Below are 24,927 nucleotides of genomic sequence, written 5' to 3'. Positions count from 1 at the left end.
CTCAACACTGAGCGTAAGCACCTGGAGATGGAGGACAAGAAGAGGAAGGTTGTCCCCGTTGCTTCCGGCAGCAACACTCGTCCTCGACTCCAGCAGCCTCAGCAGTACCAGCCTCAGTACCGGCCTCCTCAGCAGTACCAGCAGAGGCCACCGCAGCAGTACCCGCCTCGACAGCAGCAGGCAGGTCAGGGCCCGAGGTTACCAGCACCTCCAGCTCGTGCTCCACCGGCTCCACCGGCACCGCAGGCTCCACGTCCGGCAGCTCCTACCGGACAGCAGGCTCAGGGACCTCCTCGCACCTGCTTTCACTGCGGCCAGCCGGGGCACTACGCCAACGCTTGCCCCCGGAAGGCGCAGGCGGGACAGCAGGGGCGCCCAGCTCAGCCCAGGGCGCCAGCACAGGGCAGGGTGAACCACGTGACGGCCGAGTCAGCGGCCGAGGCTCCCAACGTGGTTATTGGTACGTTCATGATTAATTCATATCCAGCTACAGTGCTTTTTGATACTGGTGCTACGCATTCCTTCATTACTCAGTCTTTTGTCGAGCATCATGGTATTCATACTAGCACATTAAAGAGGTGCCTGTTAGTATCTTCACCGGGAGGACAGTTGAGGTCTCACACTTACTGCCCGAGAGTCAGTGTTTCTTTGAGGGGAGTAGAGTTCTGTACTGATCTGATGGTGCTAGACACCAAGGGCATTGATGTCATTCTGGGAATGGAGACTCTGGCCAAGTGGGGAGTTCGGATAGATTGTGCTCAGAGGACAGTCTTGCTATCAGCTTCCAGTGGCCAAGAGGTTGTTATCGGTGCAGTAGAGCCTTCTGGATTTCTTCATCAGATGGAGGCTAGACCCACGGACGGTATTCGCGTGGTGTCTGAATTCCCGGATGTCTTTCCGGATGATCTGCCAGGTATGCCGCCTGAACGCGCCATTGAGTTTTGTATTGATCTCTTGCCTGGCACAGCTCCTATTGCAAAGCGGCCCTACCGTATGGCGCCTATAGAGCATGAAGAAGTTAAGAAGACTATTGATGAGTTGCTAGCCAAGGGCTATATCCGTCGCAGCTTCTCTCCTTGGGCTTTTCCATTGTTGCTGGTAGATAAGAAGGATGGCTCGAAGAGGATGTGTGTGGATTATCGTGAGCTGAATGCAGTTACTATCAAGAACAAGCATCCACTGCCCCGTATTGAGGATCTCTTTGATTTGCTTCGAGGTGCTCGTATATTCTCGAAGATTGATCTTTGTTCGGGTTATTTTCAGCTGAGGATCCGTCCTGGGGATATTCCGAAGACGGCATTCACCTGCAAGTACGGGCTATATGAGTATACAGTCATGTCCTTCGGCTTGACTAATGCTCCGGCTTACTTTATGCATCTGATGAACATGGTTTTCATGGATTATCTGGATGTCTTTGTGGTGATTTTCATTGATGATATTCTGATCTTCTCCAAGACAGAAGAAGAGCATGAGGAGCATCTGAGACTCGTATTGCAGAGACTGAGAGAGCATCAGTTGTATGCCAAGTTCAGCAAGTGCGAGTTCTGGATTGACGAGGTTCCATTCCTCGGTCATGTGATCTCTCAGGGAGGCATTGCTGTTGATCCGAGCAAGGTGAAGGATGTGCTCGAGTGGGAGACACCGCAGACAGTGAAAGAAGTCAGATCTTTCTTGGGCTTAGCAGGATATTATCGGAGGTTCATTGAGAATTTCTCCAAGATCGCGAAGCCTTTGACTTCTTTGCTAGAGAAGAATGTGGCTTTTGTATGGACTGATGAGCGTCAGATGGCCTTTGATGAGTTGAAGAAAAGGTTGACTACGGCGCCAGTCCTGACTCTGCCAGACCAGACGAAGAGGTTCACGGTATATTGTGATGCTTCGAAGGATGGTCTTGGGTGTGTTCTGATGCAGGAGGGCAGAGTGATAGCTTATGCTTCACGGCAGTTACGTCGGCATGAGCTGAATTATCCTACTCATGATCTTGAGTTAGCCGCAGTTGTGCATGCTCTGAAGATTTGGAGGCACTACTTGTATGGGCAGCGTTGTGATATCTACACTGATCACAAGAGCCTCAAGTACATTTTCACGCAGAATGAGCTGAACATGCGGCAGAGAAGATGGCTAGAGTTGGTCAAGGATTATGATCTGGAGATTCACTATCATCCGGGCAAGGCCAATGTTGTAGCAGATGCTCTGAGCAGAAGAAGTTATGTCAACATGGCCGTGGCTTTCCAGATGCCTCCAGAGTTATGCGAGGAGTTCGAGCAGTTGAGTCTGGGCTTCTTGCATCATACCTCCAGTGCAGCATTTGAGGCAGTACCGACTCTAGAGTCAGAGATCATGCAGCATCAGAAAGATGATGAGAAGCTGCAGGAGATTCGTGAGTTGCTCAAGAAGGGCAAGGCCCCACATTTTAGAGAGGATGATCAGGGTACCTTGTGGTACAAGAACCGGATCTGTGTGCCAGATGTGAAGGATCTTCGGAAGTTGATTCTGAGTGAGGCCCATGATACAGCATACTCTATTCATCCGGGCAGCACGAAGATGTACTATGATCTGAAGGAACGTTTCTGGTGGTATGGGATGAAGCGTTCAGTGGCAGAGTACGTGGCTATTTGTGACACCTGCCAGCGTGTCAAGGCTGAGCATCAGAGGCCAGCAGGTCTGTTACAGCCTTTGAAGATTCCAGAGTGGAAATGGGAGGAAATCACCATGGACTTCATTGTTGGATTGCCTCGTACTCAGAAAGGGTACAACTCCATTTGGGTAGTAGTGGATCGTCTGACGAAGGTTGCTCACTTCATTCCAGTGAACACTACTTACTCCGGTGCTAGACTTGCAGAGTTGTACATCTCTCGGATTGTCTGCTTGCATGGTGTGCCCAAGAAGATCATATCTGACAGAGGGTCTCAGTTCACTTCTCGGTTCTGGGAGCAGCTCCATGATTCGTTGGATACGAAGCTGCGTTTCAGTACGGCTTATCACCCTCAGACAGATGGGCAGACAGAGAGAACCAACCAAGTGTTGGAGGATATGCTGAGAGCTTGTGCTATTCAGTATGGTACTAGTTGGGATAAGTGCCTGTCATATGCTGAGTTTTCATATAACAACAGCTATCAGGCCAGTCTGAAGAAGTCACCCTTCGAGGCATTGTATGGCAGAAAATGCAGGACTCCTCTTTATTGGGATCAGATTGGCGAGAAGCAGCTCTTTGGCCCTGAGATCATAGATGATGCAGAGCAGATGGTTCAGGCTGTGCAAGAAAATCTGAGGATTGCACAGAGCAGACAGAAGAGCTATGCAGATGGCAAACGTAGAGATCTGACTTTCAGTGTCGGTGATTATGTGTATCTGAAGGTGTCTCCGATGAGAGGAATTCGCAGATTCAATGTCAAGGGAAAGTTAGCACCTCGTTATGTGGGGCCATTCAAGGTGCTAGAGCGGAAAGGCGAAGTTGCTTATCGCCTGGAGTTACCTCTCAGCCTCTCAGGGGTTCATGATGTCTTCCATATATCTCAGCTGAAGAGGTGTCTGCGAGTACCCGAGGAGCAGGCACCCCTGGATGGAGTAGATGTTCAGGAGGATCTGACTTATACCGAGCATCCGGTGAAGATTCTGGAGACATCAGAGAGGGTCACTCGGAACAAGCGCATCAAGATGTGCAGAGTTCAGTGGAGTCACCACAGTGAAGCTGAGGCTACTTGGGAGCGAGAAGATGAGTTGAAGACGACGTATCCAGATCTCTTTGCTAGCCAGCCCAGCTAAATCTCGGGACGAGATTTCTTTAAGGGGGTAGGGTCTGTAACACCCTAATTTAAATTTCAGCATTTATTAATAAATTAAATTGGCTTTATTTAATTTTCTAAGGTTTATAGTGTTTAGTTGGCATTTAATCTAATTTTTGTTCCTTAATTAATTAAAATTTATCATAGGTTTAAATTTTTTTTTTGTTGCATTCATGCTGGTGCATAATTTTATTTGAGTGTGGTTTGAATTCAAATTAAAATTTGAATTCAAACTATGTTTGAATTAGATTTAGAAAGGAGAGAAATAGAATTTAGAAAGGAAAAACCAAACCCAACCGGACTCAAACCCAGCCCAGCAAACCCAACTGCCCAAGCCCACTTCCCCCTCTCCCTTCCCGCACGGCCCACACTTCGGCCCAGTCCCGCGCCGCGCGGCCCAGCGCCCCGCTCACCTCTCCCCGTCACGCCTGGCCCCGCCTGCCAGCGCCTCCCCGCACTCGTCCCGCGCAGCGCCGCACGCGCGCCCCCCCTCAGCCGCTGCGTCCCGGGCCCACCCGTCAGCGGCTCCCTCTCCCCCTTTCCTTCCTCCCCACCGCGAAACAGAGCCCCCGAGATCCCCGGCGAGCTCGCCGGGATCATTATCCCGCTGCGCCCCGCCGAGATCCCCGGATCCCCCCTATAACTGGGCCCTGCGACCTTCTCTTCCCCATCCTCGCCCCACAACTCCACGCCCGAACCACCAGCGCCGCCGCATCCCTCCGCCAGGACCGCCGCCGCCGGTAAGCGAGCTCGCCACCGCTTTTCTCGCCGCCAGTGGCCCCGGAGCCCCCCTGACCCCCTAGATCACTTCGCAGCGCCTCCACTCGACGATCCGTACGGCCCAGGAGCTCGGAGGAGCCCAGCACCGCCCGGACCGCAAGACCCGCCCCACCGCCGCCGCACGACCACGGCGGCGTCCACCCTGCGCGGCGTCTCCGGCCACCAGAAGCCCCGGTGAGAACCCACAGCCCTCCCCGTTCCTTTTGGCGTTAGAGTTCGTGGTCCGTAGCTCTTGGCGTCGCCTAGAACGCTCGAGCCGGCGAACTCCGCCGCGTCCGCCCGCCATCGCCGCCGCTCACAGCGTCCCGCGCCCCAATCCTCTCCCCAGAGTGCCCCAGTGACTTACGCGTGCCACGGACAAGCTCCCGAGCCAAGCCGCAGCCCAAAATGAGCCCAGGAGCGCCGCCTTGGCCTTCTCCGGGCACGCGCCGCCGCGGAGCAGAGGCGCTCCGGCGACTCAGCGCCGCCGGTGAGCCCCAATCGCCTAAGAGCCGTCCGATCCGAAGCCTAGGGCCCAGATTAGATCGTGGGCTACCCTGATCTGATCCATCAGATCCAGATCCAACGGCCGAGGATCGCGCGTACCGGTTCGCCCCGCACTTTTGCTAAAGAACCCCTGAAGTTTTCTACAATCAACCCGCGCTCCATAGCCTTTGAAAAATAATTACAGTTTAGTCCCGTTTTTAGCACAAAACCCCCTGAGCTTCTTTAAAATGGAACCCGCAGTCCAGCTCTGACCTTTTTGCGCGCTAGACCCTGGAACTAATGTTTATTTATGTTTTAGCCCTCGGTTTTAGCAGAAAACCCCCTGGAACTTCAGTTTTCTTACAAATAAGCCCCTGGAACTTGTTTTTAGCCTAGAAAATGCGTTTTAGCTCCGTTTTTAGCGTTCTTTATATCCACGCGATCGTTGTAACGCGTAGAATAGTTTTAGCTTAGTTTTTCTTGCTGTTTTCATGTATTGTTGTACTGTTTCTTAGTTTTTGTTAGTGTTTGCTTGTATGCTTATTTTCATGCATCGTTTTGGCCATGTGTTCGTGAGTAGACGTTGATCCATCTGAGGAGCCCCAGTACCAGTACCAGGAGCAGTCTTCTTCCGAGCAGTTCGAGCAGCAGCAAGAGCAGTACGAGGAAGGCAAGTATAACATGAACAACCTATCACCTTTAAATACAATTTCATACTGCATTTTAATACTGTATGCCTATAAGGACTGTCCTAGCCACTTTATATCCTTTATATATACCTTTGGGTTGCATTTTGGTTAGTTGTGCTAGGTTGCTGCGCTATAACACACTCTGGTCCTTTTTAATTAAATTGATTAAGGGTATACTTGAATTTAATTCTGAGAGTGGCACTCTGTGTGGCTTGAGTGGCTCACTTCTCGTTAAAACTGGTTTTGTTAGAAACATGGTTTAGGGGGCCAGCACGGTGCTTAGTGCTTGGTTGGCCACTCTCCATAAGGACCGGTTCATAGAGCGACAACCTGGGACAACAGCGCTACCACAAGGCTAGAATGGGATAGACTTGGCGTAATAATTAGATCTTTTTGGTTTGGAGTAACTTACCTGCGGGGCAAGAGTAGTAAGCTTCAATGGTCCCTGCTCCTCCGGCTGGTCTGTGCTTGGTTTGCGTACCTGTGCTTGTATCCCCGTGAGGTGGGCCCCATCGTCGCCGACCTAACTCTCGCGGTTACGCCTTACCAACGAGATTCTTTTTAAAGGCCTCGTAGTGAGTCGCTGGCCATCTCACCTAAGGAAGTGTGATGAACAACTGGCGTAGCTCACGACTTGTGGGTAAAGATGTGCAACCTCTGCAGAGTGTAAAACTGGTATACTAGCCGTGCTCACGGTTATGAGCGGCCCAGATCCTCCTTTTGATTAGTGAAGTTATCTCCTTCCGACGAGGGAGGTGCTTCTCGGGGTTTACCTTGGTGGCTTGGTCTTAGTTTGGTTCTCAGTAGTAGTATGATTAATTCTGATTAATTACTATGTAACTGGGTTAATGGTAATTCATCAACTCGTAGTAAATAGTTTTAATAAAATTTTGCCAACACTTAAAAGCTAATGCAGTTGAGTCAGCCAACCTTAGAGCCTCATAGTTTGTGTTATACTTGTTGAGTACAAGTTGTGTACTCACTCTTGCCTCTTCTCTACTTTTTCCTCTTGGCTACGCTACTGCTGCTCAGTTCCTGCCGACACGAGGGAGTTCGTCCAGCGCTACCAGGACTACGAGGACTTCTAGGTGCTTCGTCTCCCAGTCGACGTCCCTGTGGCGCCCTGCTTCAGCTTCGGAGAGCTTTATCGTATTTTGTACTTCGCTTCCGCTGTATCAGACATTTTGTCATTATTGTAATAAATAACATTCGTAATCGCTTTATTATATCTTTTTACATGATATGTGCTATGATATACTGTTCATTCTGTTGTATATACGTGTGACTTGATCCTGGCACGTATATGATTGCTCGGTTTATGTTCTTTTATAAACCGGGTGTTACAACAACATAGACCCAAACACATATGTTGGACAGTTCTTTCAAGAAGATGGACTAGAAGGGAGATTTGAGATTGACTTAACCGAAGGCATTGGAATCGATGTAGACAATGAAAGGGTTGTTCACGAGGATAACGGGGATGATGTTGATAATTTGCTGGACATAGAATTACTTGAACGATTTCGTTTAGGCAATGACAGTGATGATGACAATGAACGTCCTTTAGAGTATGGTGTTGATTGTAACAACACATGTGATAGCGATGACGAGACCTACGATCCAGCTAATCCCGATCATGATGAATATTTCTAATATATGTAAGATCCATACTAATTAATTTACTATCTAGTTGTAATACTATATTTTGTTTGTATTACTGGTTGTACTATTAATTTACTAGGTGTAGTACTATATGTTTTGTTTATATTACTATTTGTAATACATGCATGGATTGGTTTAATCTTTTTAATTACAAGTGATTGATCAAAGATGGTGGGGGCAGCAAAGGTATGATGAGGTCGATCTCGGAGGTGCTCGGTAGAGCTAGCGGGAGCGCTGGATCCTCCCGGTCGGCTAGACAGAGAGGCAAGGGAAAACAAAAGGCTGCAGCAAGTGATGACATCGGTACAGCTCGATAGAGGAGGGGGAGGAGTAGGTCACCCTCACCTATACCTTCCCCATCGTCATCTGAGGACGCGGTACCTGAGGCGTAGGAGGAGGAGCAGGAGGAGCAGGAGGGGGAGGAGGAGGAGCAGCAACAGGAGGAGGAGGAGCAGCAACAGGAGGAGGAGGAGGAGGGGGCGGAGGCATGTGCCATACCTCGTGTATGGTTGCGAGGCCCCTCTATGCTCCCGACTCGATCAGTACCGGAGGCAGGAAGGCCGGTTATTCGCCTGACGGGAAAAGGTAAATAACTTTAAATGTTTTCACTACATTTTTGTATATATTCAAAATCACAATTGAAGCTAATAATTTATCTTAATCACTTGGGCAGGAACTTTGTGATCGTCGCTCCAGGTATTGGTCCAGGTACTCATAAATGCATGCCCAATGGCATCCTAGGGCTGCTCTGCAAGCTACACTTCCCTGGCTTGATGGAGATTTCCGGCACGGAGCAGCCGGCGCCATCTTGGGAGCACTACATCACCGTGGAAGACATCCAACATAGGAGCAAGGCGAACCGAGTGTTGACCGAACTATGGGTAAGTGTATGTGCTTGATTTTTTTGTAGACTCTCAATACACCACATTCATCAGACATTTTTTGAAATACTGACGTCGCGTATATGTGCAGGATTTCTACAGATTGGAGGAGGGAGTACCGCCTGCCATGGCACGCGAGGTGGCTAACAAAGCCTGTTACAAGCTCGTGTTGGATATGAATTACGAGGCGTGCATCTAGGCCATCATAACTTACCATGCATCAATCAATGTGAAGGTCAAGAAAGAGCAGGCGAGAAATATGAGGATGACCTGGGAATTATTCCTTTCGGAATATATACAACACTAATAATATTGACTTCTTCTGAGATTATGTATGCTCCATTTGATCATCTTATATGTCTTGTACTTGATCCCGCGCAGGTGCCTCCGTGGTGGTTAGCCAATAAGCTTCCATGCTGGGAAAAGATGGTGGACAAGTGGTGCTCGGAAGGTTGGGTGGACATCCACAACTCTCACCGAGAGTGGCGCTTATAGATGGGCGGGGCATCACACCATCAAGGCAACCGTCACCTCGGCCAGTACGCGGTTGCCTGGGTACGTGAATTCATTTCTTTATTCTAACGCTCAATTCGTTTTAATTTCTAATCATGTTGCTTTTTTCGCACTCTGCTGCACATGGTGGTCAGGAATGCCCTCCGCTCCAGGCATATGCTTTGGCCCATAAGGGGAGGGCGTCATTGTCCGATGTCACCTTCAACCCGGAGGACCCGCCCGAGGCATACAACAATGCGTCCACCCACAGCCGCCTGAGTGGTTACAGTGAGATGGCAAGGTAGATCCATGGGCCGGATTTCGATCCGTTCGCGCAGCCCATTGATGTAGAAATCCTCATGAGGGCGGGAGGAGGCAGGAAGCATGGCCGGCTCTTGATGGCTGACAGCATAATCGACACGGCCAGTACTCCCACTCTCTAACAGATTCGAGCTCGGAGCACCGACTCAATCCCGGCCATACGCCCACGGGAAAGCTCCTCATAGATCCAGATGGACGCACTCAAGGTTATTTCTGTGTTACCCATCGTTGATTGAAATTTACATTCATTTTCTTTGTATACAAACAACGATGACTACAACATAGACCCAAACACATATGTTGGACAGTTCTTTCAAGAAGATGGACTAGAAGGGAGATTTGAGATAGACTTAACCGAAGGCATTGGAATCGATGTAGACAATGAAAGGGTTGTTCACGAGGATAACGGGGATGATGTTGATAATTTGCTGGACATAGAATTACTTGAATGATTTCGTTTAGGCAATGACAGTGATGATGACAATGAACCTCCTTTAGAGTATGGTGTTGATTGTAACAACACATGTGATACCGATGACGAGACCTACGATCCAGCTAATCCCGATCATGATGAATATTTCTAATATATGTAAGATCCATACTAATTAATTTACTATCTAGTTGTAATACTATATTTTGTTTATATTACTGGTTGTACTATTAATTTACTAGGTGTAGTACTATATGTTTTGTTTATCTTACTATTTGTAATACATGCATGGATTGGTTTAATCTTTTTAATTACAAGTGATTGATCAAAGATGGTGGGGGCAGCAAAGGTATGATGAGGTCGATCTCGGAGGTGCTCGGCAGAGCTAGCGGGAGCGCTGGATCCTCCCGGTCAGCTAGACAGAGAGGCAAGGGAAAACAGAAGGCTGCAGCAAGTGATGACATCGGTACAGCTCGATAGAGGAGGGGGAGGAGTAGGTCACCCTCACCTATACCTTCCCCATCGTCGTCTGAGGACGCGGTACCTGAGGCGTAGGAGGAGGAGCAGGAGGAGCAGGAGGGGGAGGAGCAGGAGCAGCAACAGGAGGAGGAGGAGCAGGACGGGAAGGACCGTGAGGAGCAGGAGGGGGTGGAGGCATGTGCCATACCTCGTGTATGGTTGCGAGGCCCCTCTATGCTCCCGACTCGATCGGTACCGGAGGCAGGAAGGCCGGTTATTCGCCTGAAGGGAAAAGGTAAATAACTTTAAATGTTTTCACTACATTTTTGTATATATTCAAAATCACAATTGAAGCTAATAATTTGTCTTAATCACTTGGGCAGGAACTTTGTGATCGTCGCTCCAGGTATTGGTCCAGGTACTCATAAATGCATGCCCAATGGCATCCTAGGGCTGCTCTGCAAGCTACACATCCCTGGCTTGATGGAGATTTCCGGCACGGAGCAGCCGGTGCCGTCTTGGGAGCACTACATCACCGTGGAAGACATCCAACATAGGAGCAAGGCGAACCGAGTGTTGACCGAACTATGGGTAAGTGTATGTGCTTGATTTTTTTGTAGACTCTCAATACACCACATTCATCAGACATTTTTTGAAATACTGACGTCGCGTATATGTGCAGGATTTCTACAGATTGGAGGAGGGAGTACCGCCTGCCATGGCACGCGAGGTGGCTAACAAAGCCTGTTACAAGCTCGTGTTGGATATGAATTACGAGGCGTGCATCTAGGCCATCATAACTTACCATGCATCAATCAATGTGAAGGTCAAGAAAGAGCCGGCGAGAAATATGAGGATGACCCGGGAATTATTCCTTTCGATATATATACAACACTAATAATATTGACTTCTTCTGAGATTATGTATGCTCCATTTGATCATCTTATATGTCTTGTACTTGATCCTGCGCAGGTGCCTCCGTGGTGGTTAGCCAATAAGCTTCCATGCTGGGAAAAGATGGTGGACAAGTGGTGCTCGGAAGGTTGGGTGGACATCCACAACTCTCACCGAGAGTGGCGCTTATAGATGGGCGGGGCATCACACCATCAAGGCAACCGTCACCTCGGCCAGTACGCGGTTGCCTGGGTACGTGAATTCATTTCTTTATTCTAACGCTCAATTCGTTTTAATTTCTAATCATGTTGCTTTTTTCGCACTCTGCTGCACATGGTGGTCAGGAATGCCCTCCGCTCCAGGCATATGCTTTGGCCCATAAGGGGAGGGCGTCATTGTCCGATGTCACCTTCAACCCGGAGGACCCGCCCGAGGCATACAACAATGCGTCCACCCACAGCCGCCTGAGTGGTTACAGTGAGATGGCAAGGTAGATCCATGGGCCGGATTTCGATCCGTTCGCGCAGCCCATTGATGTAGAAATCCTCATGAGGGCGGGAGGAGGCAGGAAGCATGGCCGGCTCTTGATGGCTGACAGCATAATCGACACGGCCAGTACTCCCACTCTCTAACAGATTCGAGCTCGGAGCACCGACTCAATCCCGGCCATACGCCCACGGGAAAGCTCCTCATAGATCCAGATGGACGCACTCAAGGTTATTTCTGTGTTACCCATCGTTGATTGAAATTTACATACATTTTATTTGTATTCTAACCCTTGGAACAAATATTGCAGGCCCAGTTGGATGCACAGATGGCGGCACGATAGCAGGAGATGTTGGCACAGTAGTAGCAGTTATTGGCATGGCAGCAGCAGATGGAGGCGAGGTGGCAGGCCGAGCGGGAAGAGTTTCTGCGGCAGCTGGAGGCTGATCGCCAGAGACTGGAGCAGGCGCTTAGCTACATCCAAACTCTCGGCGCGTCGATGGGTCATTCGCTGCCACAGTTCAGTCCACTTCTACTTCCACCTCGTGCAGCTACTCCTACTCCTGTGAGTGACTTGACAACCTTGTAGTTTGATTTCTTATAGTGACTTAGCACTTTGATTGATTAATAAAGTTAAAACAACTTAGAACTAATGACTTAGAATACAATTACAATGACTAAGAACTTAGATAAAGCTACAAAAACTTTGACGAAAGCTAAAATAACTTATATCGAATGTTCATATCTTAAATCTTATCTAACACCTGCAATCTCTTCAACTATGTGCAGAATCAATTGGCAGCATCTAATGATGGCCCCGTCGATCCAGACATGTCACCTCAGCCGCCTCAGGGGACGCCTCAGTGGCCGTCTAGGGGCTGCCGCCTCAGTGGCCGCCTCAGGGGATGCCTCAGGGGCTGCCGCCTCAGTGGCCGCCTCCAGCGTGGCTGCCGTATATGACGTGGGGGCCAAATGGTCCATCGCCGCCGTCACCGCCTCCGCCGCCGACCCAGTGAGTTGTATGTACGTTTATGAACTTGTATGGACTCTATATGTTCATTTATGCTTGCTCAGAACATTTGAACTTGTATGAACTTTGTATGGACTTGTATGGTTATTGTGACTTTATATTGTCATATATGAAATGCCTGTAATGTGTATTGTCATATATATAAAGTGCCTGTGATATCTATTGTGATATTTATATATATATATGTGTGTGTGTGTGTGTGTGTGTTTTGGGACCATATACGAGGAAAAACAAAAAAACAGATAGAATAAATGATGTTTGCTGTGTGCTTTTACCATAGCACACGGCAAAGTGACCATACTTTGTCGTGTGCTTTTGCCATAGCACATGGCAAAGTGTGATCACTTTGCCATGTGCCATGGGGAAGGGCACACGACAAATATCCAAGAGTTTGCCGTGTGCCACGGGAAGGGCACACGGCAAACACGCCGTGAACAGCGGATGGCCGTTAGGCCACTTTATTTTGCCGTGCGTCAAATCCAGCACACGGCAGTGTTTGCCGTGTGCCCGAGAAAGGGCACACGGCAAATCCAACTTTACCGGCTGCTCTTTGCCATGAGCTGTTTGTCATGTGTTGCACACTGCAAACATTTTGCAATGTGACTTTCCGTCGTTGCCGTGTGCCCAAGGCACATGGCAAAGCCAGCGATTGCGGTAGTGGCTGTGGGTGGAGGGCAGGGAATGCTGCTGAATGCTTCATCTTTCCCTTCGTCAATTCCAAGATAGGCAGGTGCTTGCGGTGTCTCAACGTCCTTCAATATCAGATCCATGGGGAACCCATCTGTGATAGTCTCGGTCATCCATAGGGCACTTGTGGTGCAGCTACTGGCATTGTGACTGTCACCACTGCCAATCCAACTGTTTGGAGATGTGTCAAGGAGGAGGCAGGATTGGTACGTCGTCGGCGAACAGGGTGAGGTCGAGGGTGACAAGCTCATCTTCCTCTCCTGTGCTTTCTTTCTCATGTGTGTTCTCCAGTAGTTCTTGATCTCGTTATCTGTGAGCCCTGGCAGATATCGGGCTATCCTAGACCACCTTCATATGTATTGAAGATTTTAGTCAGTCCCAAGTCCCAACCGCTTTCACCTAAAGCTCATTAGTAGTAACTAAATAAAGCTAGTAATATCTAGAAAAAATTCTTTGGTGGCCATATTCACTCGTGTATGAGTGTTGAGGCCAGATCTTTGTTCCCTTATCTATTAAAATAAAAGAGAGAAAAGGTTCCTCCGATCAAACCTGTTTACCCAACGAGCATGGAGCTTGATAACAAGGTTTTCTTCTTCTGGCGACATGCGTCCATGTTTGAGGCCTGGGTGGAGGTAATTCACCCATCGAAGGCGGCAGCTCTTGCCTGACCGGTAGAGGCCTGCATGAATTGAACGTAGAAGTAGAACAAAAAAAAATTTTCATTTTGTTTTTTTTGGACGGGATGGGCTGCTGTTTGCGACTTTTTTGCACAAAGGATTGAAAAATATCTATCTAATTTGCTGTTCCACAACCCCTCAAACCTGAGACCTGGGCAATGAAGTCCCAGCGACGGTCACCGAACAGATTGACAGTACATACCAGTTGCATGTCCTCCTGTTCTGTCCATGGCCCCCTGCGCATCTCCGCTCTCATTGTCACCATATTATTAGCGCTTCCTGTTCCTACCGTGGATAAGCTGGGACTGGGAAGCATTCTTCTTGCTCACTGCGCTGGTGGATATGATTCCAGTTTCAGGTTTTGGATCCTTGATCAAAGTAACTACAGTTTGATGATAGGAACAAGGTAGCTATCTTTTAGAAAGAAGAAAACTCTAGCACACTACTGCTTCAAGTTTGTATGGGCGTGCTGCTGGCTTTTGCACCACGTTTATAGCCAGCCTCTCTCTCTCTCTTGCCCCCCCCCCCCCCCCCCCCCCCCCCCCCCGCCAACTAAGAATACAAGAAAATAATGCACTGCCACTGGGTATGATTTAAAGAGTCCTAGAGGTCCTCATCCTATCACAATTGGGGTTGTGCTAAGAGTTAAATTACTAACAACATTGGTTTAATCATTGCTGGATTTAGGTAAGATACCTGAAGTTCAGATACGCCAAATTTGTTTAATCATTATTTTTTTCCCTTCTTGCAGAACAATGCTTCATGAGTAGTAGTACAATTTACTGCTGCATGCCGCTGTTTCTACAGAGCAGAAATAATTGAACACTCGATCGTGATCTGGACTTTCTACCAGTAGGTGATCGAGTTACAATTGCCAATCATGATTTAGAAATTATTCGTTATGTTGAGCAATGATTTTTGCCTGCTAACACTATATCTGGCCGGAGGTGCCAAGCTGTCTCCGGACATATTCTTTCTCATGGAAGTGAAGAGCGTTTGCTTTTGGGTCATCCGCCACTATTATTGGCACACAAAAGACTCCATCCGTATTTTCTTGTTTTAAATAGGTTATCATCCTTATGGCACCACTAATAGCATGTCTGCAGTATTTAATTGACTACCGCATGTCACCGGTGAAGCTTGTTTAATAGCACAAAGCTGCAGATAACCAGCCAGATGCTCATAGCTGCCAGAATAAATCTGTTGAACTAATAAAACGACCATGTTTTTATACTTCTGATCCTGTCGACCTCTCATTACGTAGCTTCCTTTTGTACGTACCATATCATTTTTGCCTATATTATTGCATGGACATCAGAACTGTGACGTGGCAAGTCTAGCAGGGGCTGTGGTGCGCCTTCAAAAAGCAGGATATAGACCTAATTTGTCCACTGATGTAGAGTTATCTGACATGATTTGAAAAGGTTGCCCTTATCACTTGCTTTTTCTTGTGTGAGGTACAGGGAGAAGATAACTCTGATGCGGAGGCCACCAAAACCTGCAATCCACCAGCTAGTTAGCTAGCTAGTAGCTGCATGCGTTCCTCACCTAGTGCGTGCAGCGGCACGGCAACATCACCAACCTGTTACCATTTGGCATCTATTCTGCTTTTGGAAACCAATCGTTCTTCCACTGCCGAATTACTTGTGTTTGTATTCCTGGTTTTATTCTTTATTCCTTTGTATCTTTTGATATTCGTTGCTTTTTCCAAAAGAGGAAGCTTTTATAAATAAGTTTCATGGAATTTTATCAAGCTGATACAAAGTCTTGAAAATAAACCCCTGACCTCGCTCTACATATTGGGATGTACACAGCCAAAACGAAATAAAATGATCCAACACGGTCACAATCAATCCAAACGCTGGGTCATCACCATGTGTAGTATTGGTAAAAATTTATAGTTTGACCCACGTTCGCACCACCCGCAAGGATTACATACACTACTCCAGCACCCCTCATCACCGCCGGTTCGTAAGGAGTATCACCAACGGTTCGGGAGGCGTTGGATTTATGTCGTTGGTGATAGCGGGGCCATCACCGCCGGTTCCAGAACCATTGGTGATGTGCACCCATCACCGCCGGTTCGTATCTGGAACCGTTGGTGATGGAGACATCAACACCGCCGGTTGAAAACACGAACCGGCGGTGAAGACCTTTTTCCCATCAAAAAAAATATTTTCATATAATAATATTGCATCATTTGTACAACATATATAATATATAATTATAGCAGCAGAATTCAACCATATGAGCTCATACATCGAGATTATTGCCCAAACATAAGTTAAAGGTGAATGGATAAATCTGACTCATCACATTTTCCATCTATGTACATCTCAAATTAATCTATAGAGAAAAGTCAAATGTTGCACGAGAACTCCAAGTTCCAATATTCAAATATATGAGTATATGACCCATCTATGTACCTGTCAAATACTGTACTCGATAGATGTCCCTCAGCAAGTTCTTTTTCCATCTTTTCATCCCAGAATTGAGTCCCTGCCTGCAGAGGTATGGAATGAGTCCATGAGAGTGTTATAATGTGTGATGTCTATATGAAGGGCATAATAAGGTGATAAAGGCAAAAGGAAATGGAGGCATAGCTGACAAAATTACACTGCTACATTGGATAATAGACAAAATGCCAAGCCCGATTGATAGATTGCCAAGGATTGAAATTAACAATGGATATACCTGTCCCTGAATGCCCATTCGCAATGCCACAAATGGATCCAAAATGACTCCTCGTATCGGGCAACCCATTAGATAGGCTACACATGAGTTCAATTTAGTAAGGAACATTGCCAACATTGAATCTCTGAAGTCAGATAAATCACAAATTACACGTTGACAAACTTATATAGTAAAAACTACTATCATGAAAGGGGCAGCATATATAAATTGTGACAAGAATGCCAAATTGCGATCACTAATAGACTAGCCAAATTGTTGCTCCGATCAGTTCTCAATGGAACCTGATCACTCTGCTGCATGTAGGCATAAACTAAATATTCAGCACAGAGAAATAGCCGAACCAAGACAGGAAGCAAAAGGAACACAAGAGATTAGGGAAAATGGAAGCCTAATAGACAACAAAACCTGAACGCACATGATTGTACCATATGTTTAAGCAGGTAGTTAAATGCAGGCCCTTTGTGATCTGGGCGATTAGAGTCCAACCACTTGTGTCACACTACAACTGAAATTCCAGTGGAGCAAGCACAATGACGTCCTATGCTACCACAAATCTGATAAATGCCGGAGCAGGGCCTAGATACGCAGAACTGAACCACAGCGAGCAACCAAACGAAGCTGACCCGAGCTATGGGATCCCGAAATTCAGTAGAAGGAAATAAAGAGAAGACGTACTACGAGCGCGGGCGGCATACCTGAAAGTGTGCGCAATGCAGCAGGGTAGCAGGCAGGACGCGGAGCGGAGGATTCCGAATGCCAAAGTTTTACCGGTCCCAGTTTTGGCACGACCAACCATGTCCTTTCCTTGCATTGCTGGCTCAAGAACAGCTCTCTAAACAGGTTGTACAGGTTGCAAAATAGAAGACAAGGTTCAAATATCAATTCAGTACTGATTTATAGCAAACAGCTTTGCCTCATGTATGAGATCCATGAAATTGCGAGGAATTAATTTATTATTGGTAATTTATCACCTAACCACAAACGAACACTGGTAATTCTAATGTTTCATCCGATCACCATGCCAAGATGAATTTGCCGCATTACAAAAGCAGTTGAATTTGGATCAACGTAAACATAATAAATAACCAATTAAAGCAAATGGAAGAATTTTGTTATAATTGAACGGTTTTCCCATTGGTGCTTGTTAATTAAACATCGATGTCATCTGTATGGATTGTGTCCGCGGAGAACAGGACAAGCAGATTGGTACACGGTAGTTACTATCCAATCAAACCACTAGCGTAAAAGAATCTAATCGAGTTTTCGCAGCAAATAGATTATTCTAGAATCCACTTCGACCAGAAGAACGGTGAAGATCCACCGCTCCTCGTACCTGAATGGGGAACAGCTTGGTGATGCCCTTCTTGGCGAGCCTATCGACGATCTTGGACGAGATCCCCAGCTTGGCAATCTCCAGACCCTGGTCCGCCGCGCCACCGGCGCTGGCGGCCCTCTTGTCCTCCTCGTAGAACGACCCCTCCTCGGCCGCCGCGAACTCCGCCCGCGCCGCCGTGCCCGCGGGCCCCGTCTCCCGGAACCCCAGCCGCGACGGGTACGAGTGGAACCACAACGCCGCCAACGCGGCGGGCGCCGGCAGCCGCGGGGCCACCGCCCCCATCGCCGCCGGCTGCTGCTGGAGCAGCGCGGCCGCGAGCGCGGACACGGCACGCCGCCGGAGTGGCGCCGCGCGGCGGAGGGCGGCGTACATGGCTGCTGCTGTGCTTGCTTCTGCTGCTGCGGCGCCGGACCTCGCACGGCAGGAAGGCGGGGCAAGTCCGCATCTCTGCAGCTCCATGACTCGGCGAAGGAGAAGCTGCTGGGGAGGGGATCTAAGGGAGGAGAGGGAGGCTGCTGAAGAGAGAGGATCTGAGAACACAGAACACGGTAGAGGATTAGATAGCGAGAGGACGGGCCGGGGATGTTGGGAAAATATCTACGGGTCATCACCGCCGGCTCGTGTTACCACCCGGCGGTGATGCCCATAAATCTATCACCGCCAGTTCGTAATATGAACCGGCGGTGATGAGTGTATATCACCGTCGGGTTTATTTACAACCGGTAGTGATAGACTATCATCGCCGGTTTAAACTAAACCGTTGGTGATGAGCTGTTTGCAATGACCATATGTGTAGTAGTGATATCATGGGATTAATCGGCAACCCACATGCATAGCAAGGCATCTTGGTCATTTTCTGCTTCACGGCAAGACTCAACAGCTACCAGGCCAGACTAATTGCATGTTGAAATATTCCAATTTTCGAAATTCAAACTATATAGATTCACTAGAAAAATAACAAATAGAAAAGACACAACAAAATACAGCAAATGTCAAATGAACTGTTCCAACGTACATAGTCCACTAAATTAACAGGTCTGATCTTCATATCAGTACATTTGATATGCTATAGATAACAAATCAAGCACAGAACGAGATGAGTAACAATGTAGAATACATTTTGAATTCACAAGCATAACCTAAATGGGTTAGCTGCAGGTATAGTATTTGAGTGATGGTCAATGGTCATACAGGCACATATGCATGATGGACATTACTTTGCAATTGAAGTCCATTGATAGATGAATACAAATTTAGCAGCACCTGTCCAGCAAATCCATGGAAGGTCGGAGGATCTTTCAACTTCAGGCAGAACAAGCAGAGAGTTTAATCAAGGCCTTGCAGTATATCTACATCACAGGCTTCCTGTAAGCACTTTCTCATCAGTCGAAAAAATAAGTCGATTAGTTTCAAATTGTTATGATTTGTTATTCTTGCATGTTACATACATGATATCCACAAATTGTTGTTTTCTAGAATCTTTAGTTAAGTTCTACGACGAAAGGATGCACATGGGAAGAAAATGTTGCAATGTTGATCAAATATACAAGAAGATTAAAATTCACAAGAAGTCCAACCACATCAAGTAGAAGAAGCCTGAAGATTGAAAGAAGACACTAAGGAAATCCAGGTTATGACAATAAATATCACTCGAAACTCTACTAAGGGGAAAGTTTAGGGCAAAGTACTTTTGTGAGTGGCCCATCCATGTAAAAACTTGATTTTCACTCCCTAAAAATTTCTAAAAATACAACTAATTAAGGCTTATTTGTCTTAGTTGCATGCCACATAATTTTTGTGCCATTTATTAAATAAGTATTAAAATAATTCATAGGTTTAACTTGCCTTTTTGTTTGATATATGTATGTTTGTCTAGAAATAATACATGAATATGTGTCTGCTAAAATACCTGAACAAATGTCTAAAATCCATAGTTCAACAAGACTTCACAGGACAAAGTCCTTTTCTCCCCCATCCCTTGCTTTCTTTGGCTTCCAGCCCGGCCCACCTTTTCTCCTCTGCTTCCCCGACTGCGGTTTTTTTATTTTTATATTTTTTATTTCCGTTTTTTACAAAAATATATTTTCGATTTGGAAATTTACAGAAATATACCCCGGCCGCCCCGCTGCCGGGCGGCCGGGACCTGGCCGCCCGGCAGCCGGGCGGCCGGGGCTTATCTGCAAAAAAAAAGAAGAAAAAAAATTGCAGACAGGTCCCTCGGGCCAGTCGCCTGGCAGCGGGGCGGCCGGCCCCCCCGGGCTGCCTAGCTGCGGGGCGGCCGGCCCCCCGCCCCTATATAAGGTGTTGGCTGCCCCTCACCCCCATTTGGTTTACTAAAAATCCAGAAAAAAAGAAAAGAGAGGGAGAGGAGGGGTGAGGGAGCGGCAAAGCGGCGAAGCTCTGTCGGATTTTCCAGCCGGCGACTTTAGGTAACTAAAATTTTCTATATTTTATAAATAGATTTTGTTGTAATTATTTTTTTGAAACAGTAGATTAGCAATCAGTTCAATTATTGTTAGGAGTGATTAGTGGTACATTTAGGTGCAATTACTTATAGTGATTAGCGTTGATATAATACATTTAGTGTTAGATTTAGTATTAGAAAATACTAGAAAATTGTTAGAGAAGTATTAGAAAATCATAAAAAAATGCAAGATAATATTAGAAAATTGTAGAAAATGTTAGGAAATTGTAGAAAATTATAGAAAATGTTAGAAAATAGTTTAGCAATCAGTTTAATTATTATTAGGAGTGATTAGTGGTACATTTAGGTGTAGTTACTGATAATGATTAGCGTTGATATAGTATATTAGCAATCTGATTGCTCACTTGTGATTGCCAGGGCTCAACACCATGGCATCCTCAGGATCCACCTACATTCCATGGAATAAGGTGACGGAAACAGTCCCCCAAGGAGTCCAGATGCCTATGTATTTTTGCGGATCCTTGTGCAAACTAATGAAATTAAGGGTTCTGGGGGACGACTTTGGCAAGAGATTCTTCATGTGCGAGAATGACGAGTACGACCCGCCCAAGCATTACGGCAATGACCGAGCAAAGGTACTACAAAACACTACCAGAGTTTGTCACTTTCAGATCTAGTAATGACTTCTAACATGATTTGGGGAAAGACTCCACCGCCTCTATGTGATTTCGTGCAGTGGTTAGACACCGAGCAATCTCAGCAGGATAAGGACCACGTGGAGCGTCAAGCAAGGTGGGCTGCACAAAGGTGGCAACGAATGCTGCATGAAGAACAGATGGACGAGAAGCGCAAGAAAAACCAGGAAGAGATTCAGAAGAGGATTGCAGAAGTGGAATGTCAGAAGGCAGAGGAACGTGAAGCTGATAGGGAGAGGAAGCGAGAGAGGGCCCGCCGTGCTAAGGAAGCAGGGTCTGAAGCTATTAGGAAGGGAAAATATCCCCGGTGCACTCAGTAAAGCACCACCATGTAATCCCAGCATTTTACATTTCCTAAGGCATGTTAGGTTTACTCACAACACGAGGTTATCGTGTTGCACATGCCATGGTTTTCATTGTTCAAGTATCTAGTAGTACAAACGCCTTAGGCCTCTGCTTTGTAATCGTAGCATTGTTTACAAAACTGTATTGCAAACCGAAAATTTATGATTCGTAACTACCCTTCTATTTTCAGTACACTTTCCAGTTTTTCCAGTGAGATATGAATTTTGAGTTACCACTCTCTTCTGTGTTCTTGGATTGTTCTTCCAGCCATCATATATATAATCAGGGAGCGTACAGTGCAAACTCTATTAAATGCATGAACACTTCTCATCTTGTACAAGCGGAGTCTTTGATTTTTCTTTTCATAATTCTTTAAGGAGAGTTGAAAAGTACAGAACAACTCTAAGGAATATTAATTACAGAATCTTTTCCTTTTGCTACCGAAGGAACTTTCCTTCAGATGATGATGCCTTTCTCCTTTACGGATGCTCTTATCTTGATTTTCTTTTCTGCAATCCCATCTGGTCAACCAGTAACAGACCATCAAGCAAAACACAGAACAATTCAAATAAAGCTTTGAAAATATTGATAGAAACATCAGAAAATTGGTGCTGACTTCAAAGAAATAACTAAAATATCATGAGGTGCAAAATAGGACTCACCTTCCAAAAAGTAAATTTTCATATTGGAAAATATTTTAGAATTATATGCTTAGCAAAGTAAACCTTACCTATGCATGTGCCCCACACAATGACACAAAGCGTCTCTGGACAGACATATAGATAGGCCCAGTGGCTGGCCCAAGCGAGCAATATAATAGAACCAACCTACACATTTAGAACTACAACCAAAAAATGTTACTACACAAATACCTTCATAATATTACATGCTACAATCTGGTGCAAATACATATCCATACATAACGAAATGTAATTATCACATACAAGTCGGAATACATATCCATACATCTGGTTCAAATACATATGCACACATAACGAAATCTATATGCGACGGGCTCCAAAATCCGGAGGCAATCCATCGGTGGGATTTCCAGAAGGTCCAACCTCAGCACCAGCTTTATCTTCTTGCATTTTAGGGCACTTCTTGTAAGTGTGACCATCTGCTCCACACAGGTTGCATCTTTTTTTCTTCTTTCCTGTCTTAGACTCATCCATTCCGTTACGGATACGAAGTGTCTGCCGTCGACCTACCCCTCTCCTAGCATTTGGATTGGGAATGTACATTGGAGAGATATTTGGTGTAGTGAATGATCCCAAACTGCCTATGCCATATATCTCATGGCCCCAAGTGTGCACAGCGGTTTCTTTTCTGTAATATTGTGAAACAAAAACCCCAGGATCCAACCCAGATTCTGAACATGCCGCAATGACATGGGAGCATGGTAAGTGAAGAAGCTGTGGCTTCTTGCATATGCAAAAATCCTTGCCTTCCGGCGTTATCAAGCAATCCTGAACGACCCTTTGTCTGCGGACACCCTGCCCTGTCCTGTCCTGTCCTTGCATGAAACCTCAAACCTTTGATCCTTTGTGCCCATGGAGACCACTCTGTGATATTGAGCCTTTTCAATCTTTTCTTTCATGTAGCTAGTGACCCTATTACAAAAAATCACACCTGGATCATTAAGTAAGACAGCAGCTGCCTGGTACCGCTCTCTGAAGTACATTGTGCATCCGTATATGATGAATTCAACTATGCCAACAAGAGGAAATCCACGAACATGACGCATTACCATATTGTAACACTATGCGTGGTTGGTTGTCTCGATTCCATATCGACGACCACCAGTGTCATATAGAATCGACCACTTCTCCTTAGGTGCATCCTTAATCCACTGTGTGAAAGGTCCGCCGCCGGAACGTCTCCGGCTGGAGGTTGAGGCCTGTCCCTTTAGTAGCTCGACGCACATGTTATCTAGCACCTGCCACAATGCATCAAACTTCCGCTGCTAATTCTGAGTGCACAATCTCTTGAACAAATTCATAAGTTCCTTATTCTTGAAGCGCTCATAAAAGTTTGCACCCATATGCCTTATGCACCACCTACTCACAACATCTGGCCATAGAGGAGGCTGTCCTCGACTTCCTTCATGTAGTTGTCTTATTGCTGCTAGAAGACCAGCATGTCTGTCACTGATGAGGCAAACATCAGGCCTTCCAGCAACAATGTGAATCTTCACACGTTCAAGGAACCAGTACCAGCTCTCTGTGTTCTCATTCTCAACAAAAGCAAAGGCAATGGGAACCACCTGCTTGTTGCAATCAACTCCAATCGCTGTCAGTATTGTCCCCTTATATCTTCCTGTCAAGAATGTGCCGTCAATACATAGAACAGGAAGACAATACATAAATGCCCTCACACATGCACCAAGGCAGAAAAAAGCACGAAGCAGAAACCCAGGTCCCCCATCTAAACTCGGTACAATGTAGGTATCAGCCGCGCTTCCAGGATTTCTCTGCACAATTGCTGACAGCATGTGAGGCAAGTTATCATATGATGCCTCATATGTGCCAAATCTCATCTCAAACACCTTTTGTTTTGCCCGCCAAGCCTTTGCATAGCTGATTTTGTATTGAAAACGGTCGTCGATGTCCCTAATTATCAATTTTGGCTCATAATCAATTTTGTCCAGAATCACCCCATACATCTTCTTGGCAACGAAAGTGGATGTGATGTTACGGTGAGTTTGAGCAACAGCAGTTAATCTACATGTATGTAGTGTAACAATTGAACACTCCCAATGTGTCTTGTACTTGCCCTTGTAGGCATGTACTCGCCATGTACAATCGCCATTGACACACTTCACCTCATATTCTTTGCTGCTAGACTTCACAACTCTGAATTCATTCCTCAACGATATAGCCCAAAGCTTCATAACATTTTTCACAGCTTCAATGCTAGGATACTTTGCCCCCTGCACAACCTCATTCTCTCTGTATTCGTACTCATTACTCCTAATATCCTGTATCACAGGATTTCCAAAACCCTTGCCTCTCCATTCACCTAGCAATGGGTAGTCCTCATCATCTGATGAGTCCCCACATTCTTCCATCATTCGAGCCTCTTGGTCTTCATTCTGTACAGCTTCCACAATTTCAGGTATCCGCTCACCCTCATCAGCTAAACCTTGCGGCTCAGGTTGAATAACATGCATGTTCTGATCTTCTTTTTCTCATACCTGATCAGCTATACCTTGCGGCTTAGGTTCTGTGACATGCATGTTCTGATCTTCATTTTCTTGTTCCACTGCTTGGTTCATATGAGATGATGTCCTTGTTGAGCCTTCACTGAAATGGGCTGCCTTCTGGTGAATCTGAATTAGCATTGCAAGAGGCCACACGCGGTCAAGAGCTGCTTGCATGTAAGTCCGCCATTCTTCGGTGTTTGCTATAAGCATCAACTCCCAGAAATCCCCTTCAGTTCTCCAATTTGTCACACTCTGAACGGTTAGGAAATGAGTCTATGGATTCACATTGAATATCTCGTGAAGTCATTTGCGTATGGAACCAAAACTCCTCTCTAAGGGTTTATCTATTCCGCACTCTCTTCGTTCAAAAGCTGATAGATCTACTCCATACGCATCATGAGAAATATATCCGTCACCATAATGAACTTGAAAACAAAGCTTGCTCGACATATCTGGACACATAATCATGATATTAAATTGATTGCTAAT

At 46.4% G+C, this 24,927-nt stretch overlaps 2 protein-coding genes across 4 annotated transcripts in view; both read right to left on the bottom strand.

Annotated features, from left to right (window-relative positions):
- The window catches only part of LOC120703559 (myb-related protein MYBAS1-like), a 35,023-nt gene extending 20,766 nt beyond the window's left edge, over nt 1-14,257 (bottom strand). Inside the window, exons 1-3 of one of the 2 annotated variants that reach the window (XM_039987672.1) lie at nt 13,941-14,257; nt 13,611-13,740; nt 11,915-13,409 (exon numbers count right to left, since the gene is read on the bottom strand). In XM_039987672.1, coding sequence (XP_039843606.1) covers nt 12,911-13,409; nt 13,611-13,740; nt 13,941-13,968 — 657 coding nt within the window. In that variant the 5' untranslated portion in view covers nt 13,969-14,257 and the 3' untranslated portion in view covers nt 11,915-12,910. Of the gene's footprint in view, nt 1-11,914; nt 13,410-13,610 lie in introns of those variants that run through there. The other variant, XR_005687077.1, reaches the window with a different exon arrangement.
- A 1,656-nt stretch (nt 14,258-15,913) lies between these two features.
- LOC120703558 (DEAD-box ATP-dependent RNA helicase 9-like) lies at nt 15,914-18,329 on the bottom strand. 2 transcript variants are annotated; one of them, XM_039987669.1, is made up of 4 exons: nt 17,766-18,329; nt 17,128-17,264; nt 16,433-16,509; nt 15,914-16,237 (listed from the first exon to the last, which is right to left on the bottom strand). In XM_039987669.1, exons 1-4 carry the CDS (start codon nt 18,225-18,227, stop codon nt 16,098-16,100), a joined length of 816 nt encoding a protein of 271 aa, XP_039843603.1. In that variant the 5' UTR covers nt 18,228-18,329; the 3' UTR covers nt 15,914-16,097. The 2 variants fall into 2 exon arrangements, with proteins under 2 accessions (XP_039843603.1, XP_039843605.1); XM_039987671.1 differs by having other exon boundaries at nt 16,212-16,241; nt 17,766-18,327.
- Between the last annotated feature and the right edge of the window lie 6,598 nt (nt 18,330-24,927).

This window comes from Panicum virgatum, chromosome 4K, assembly GCF_016808335.1.
Source record: "Panicum virgatum strain AP13 chromosome 4K, P.virgatum_v5, whole genome shotgun sequence".
Classification (NCBI taxonomy): Eukaryota; Viridiplantae; Streptophyta; class Magnoliopsida; order Poales; family Poaceae; genus Panicum; species Panicum virgatum.
This window is presented reverse-complemented; position numbering and strand designations above follow the sequence as displayed.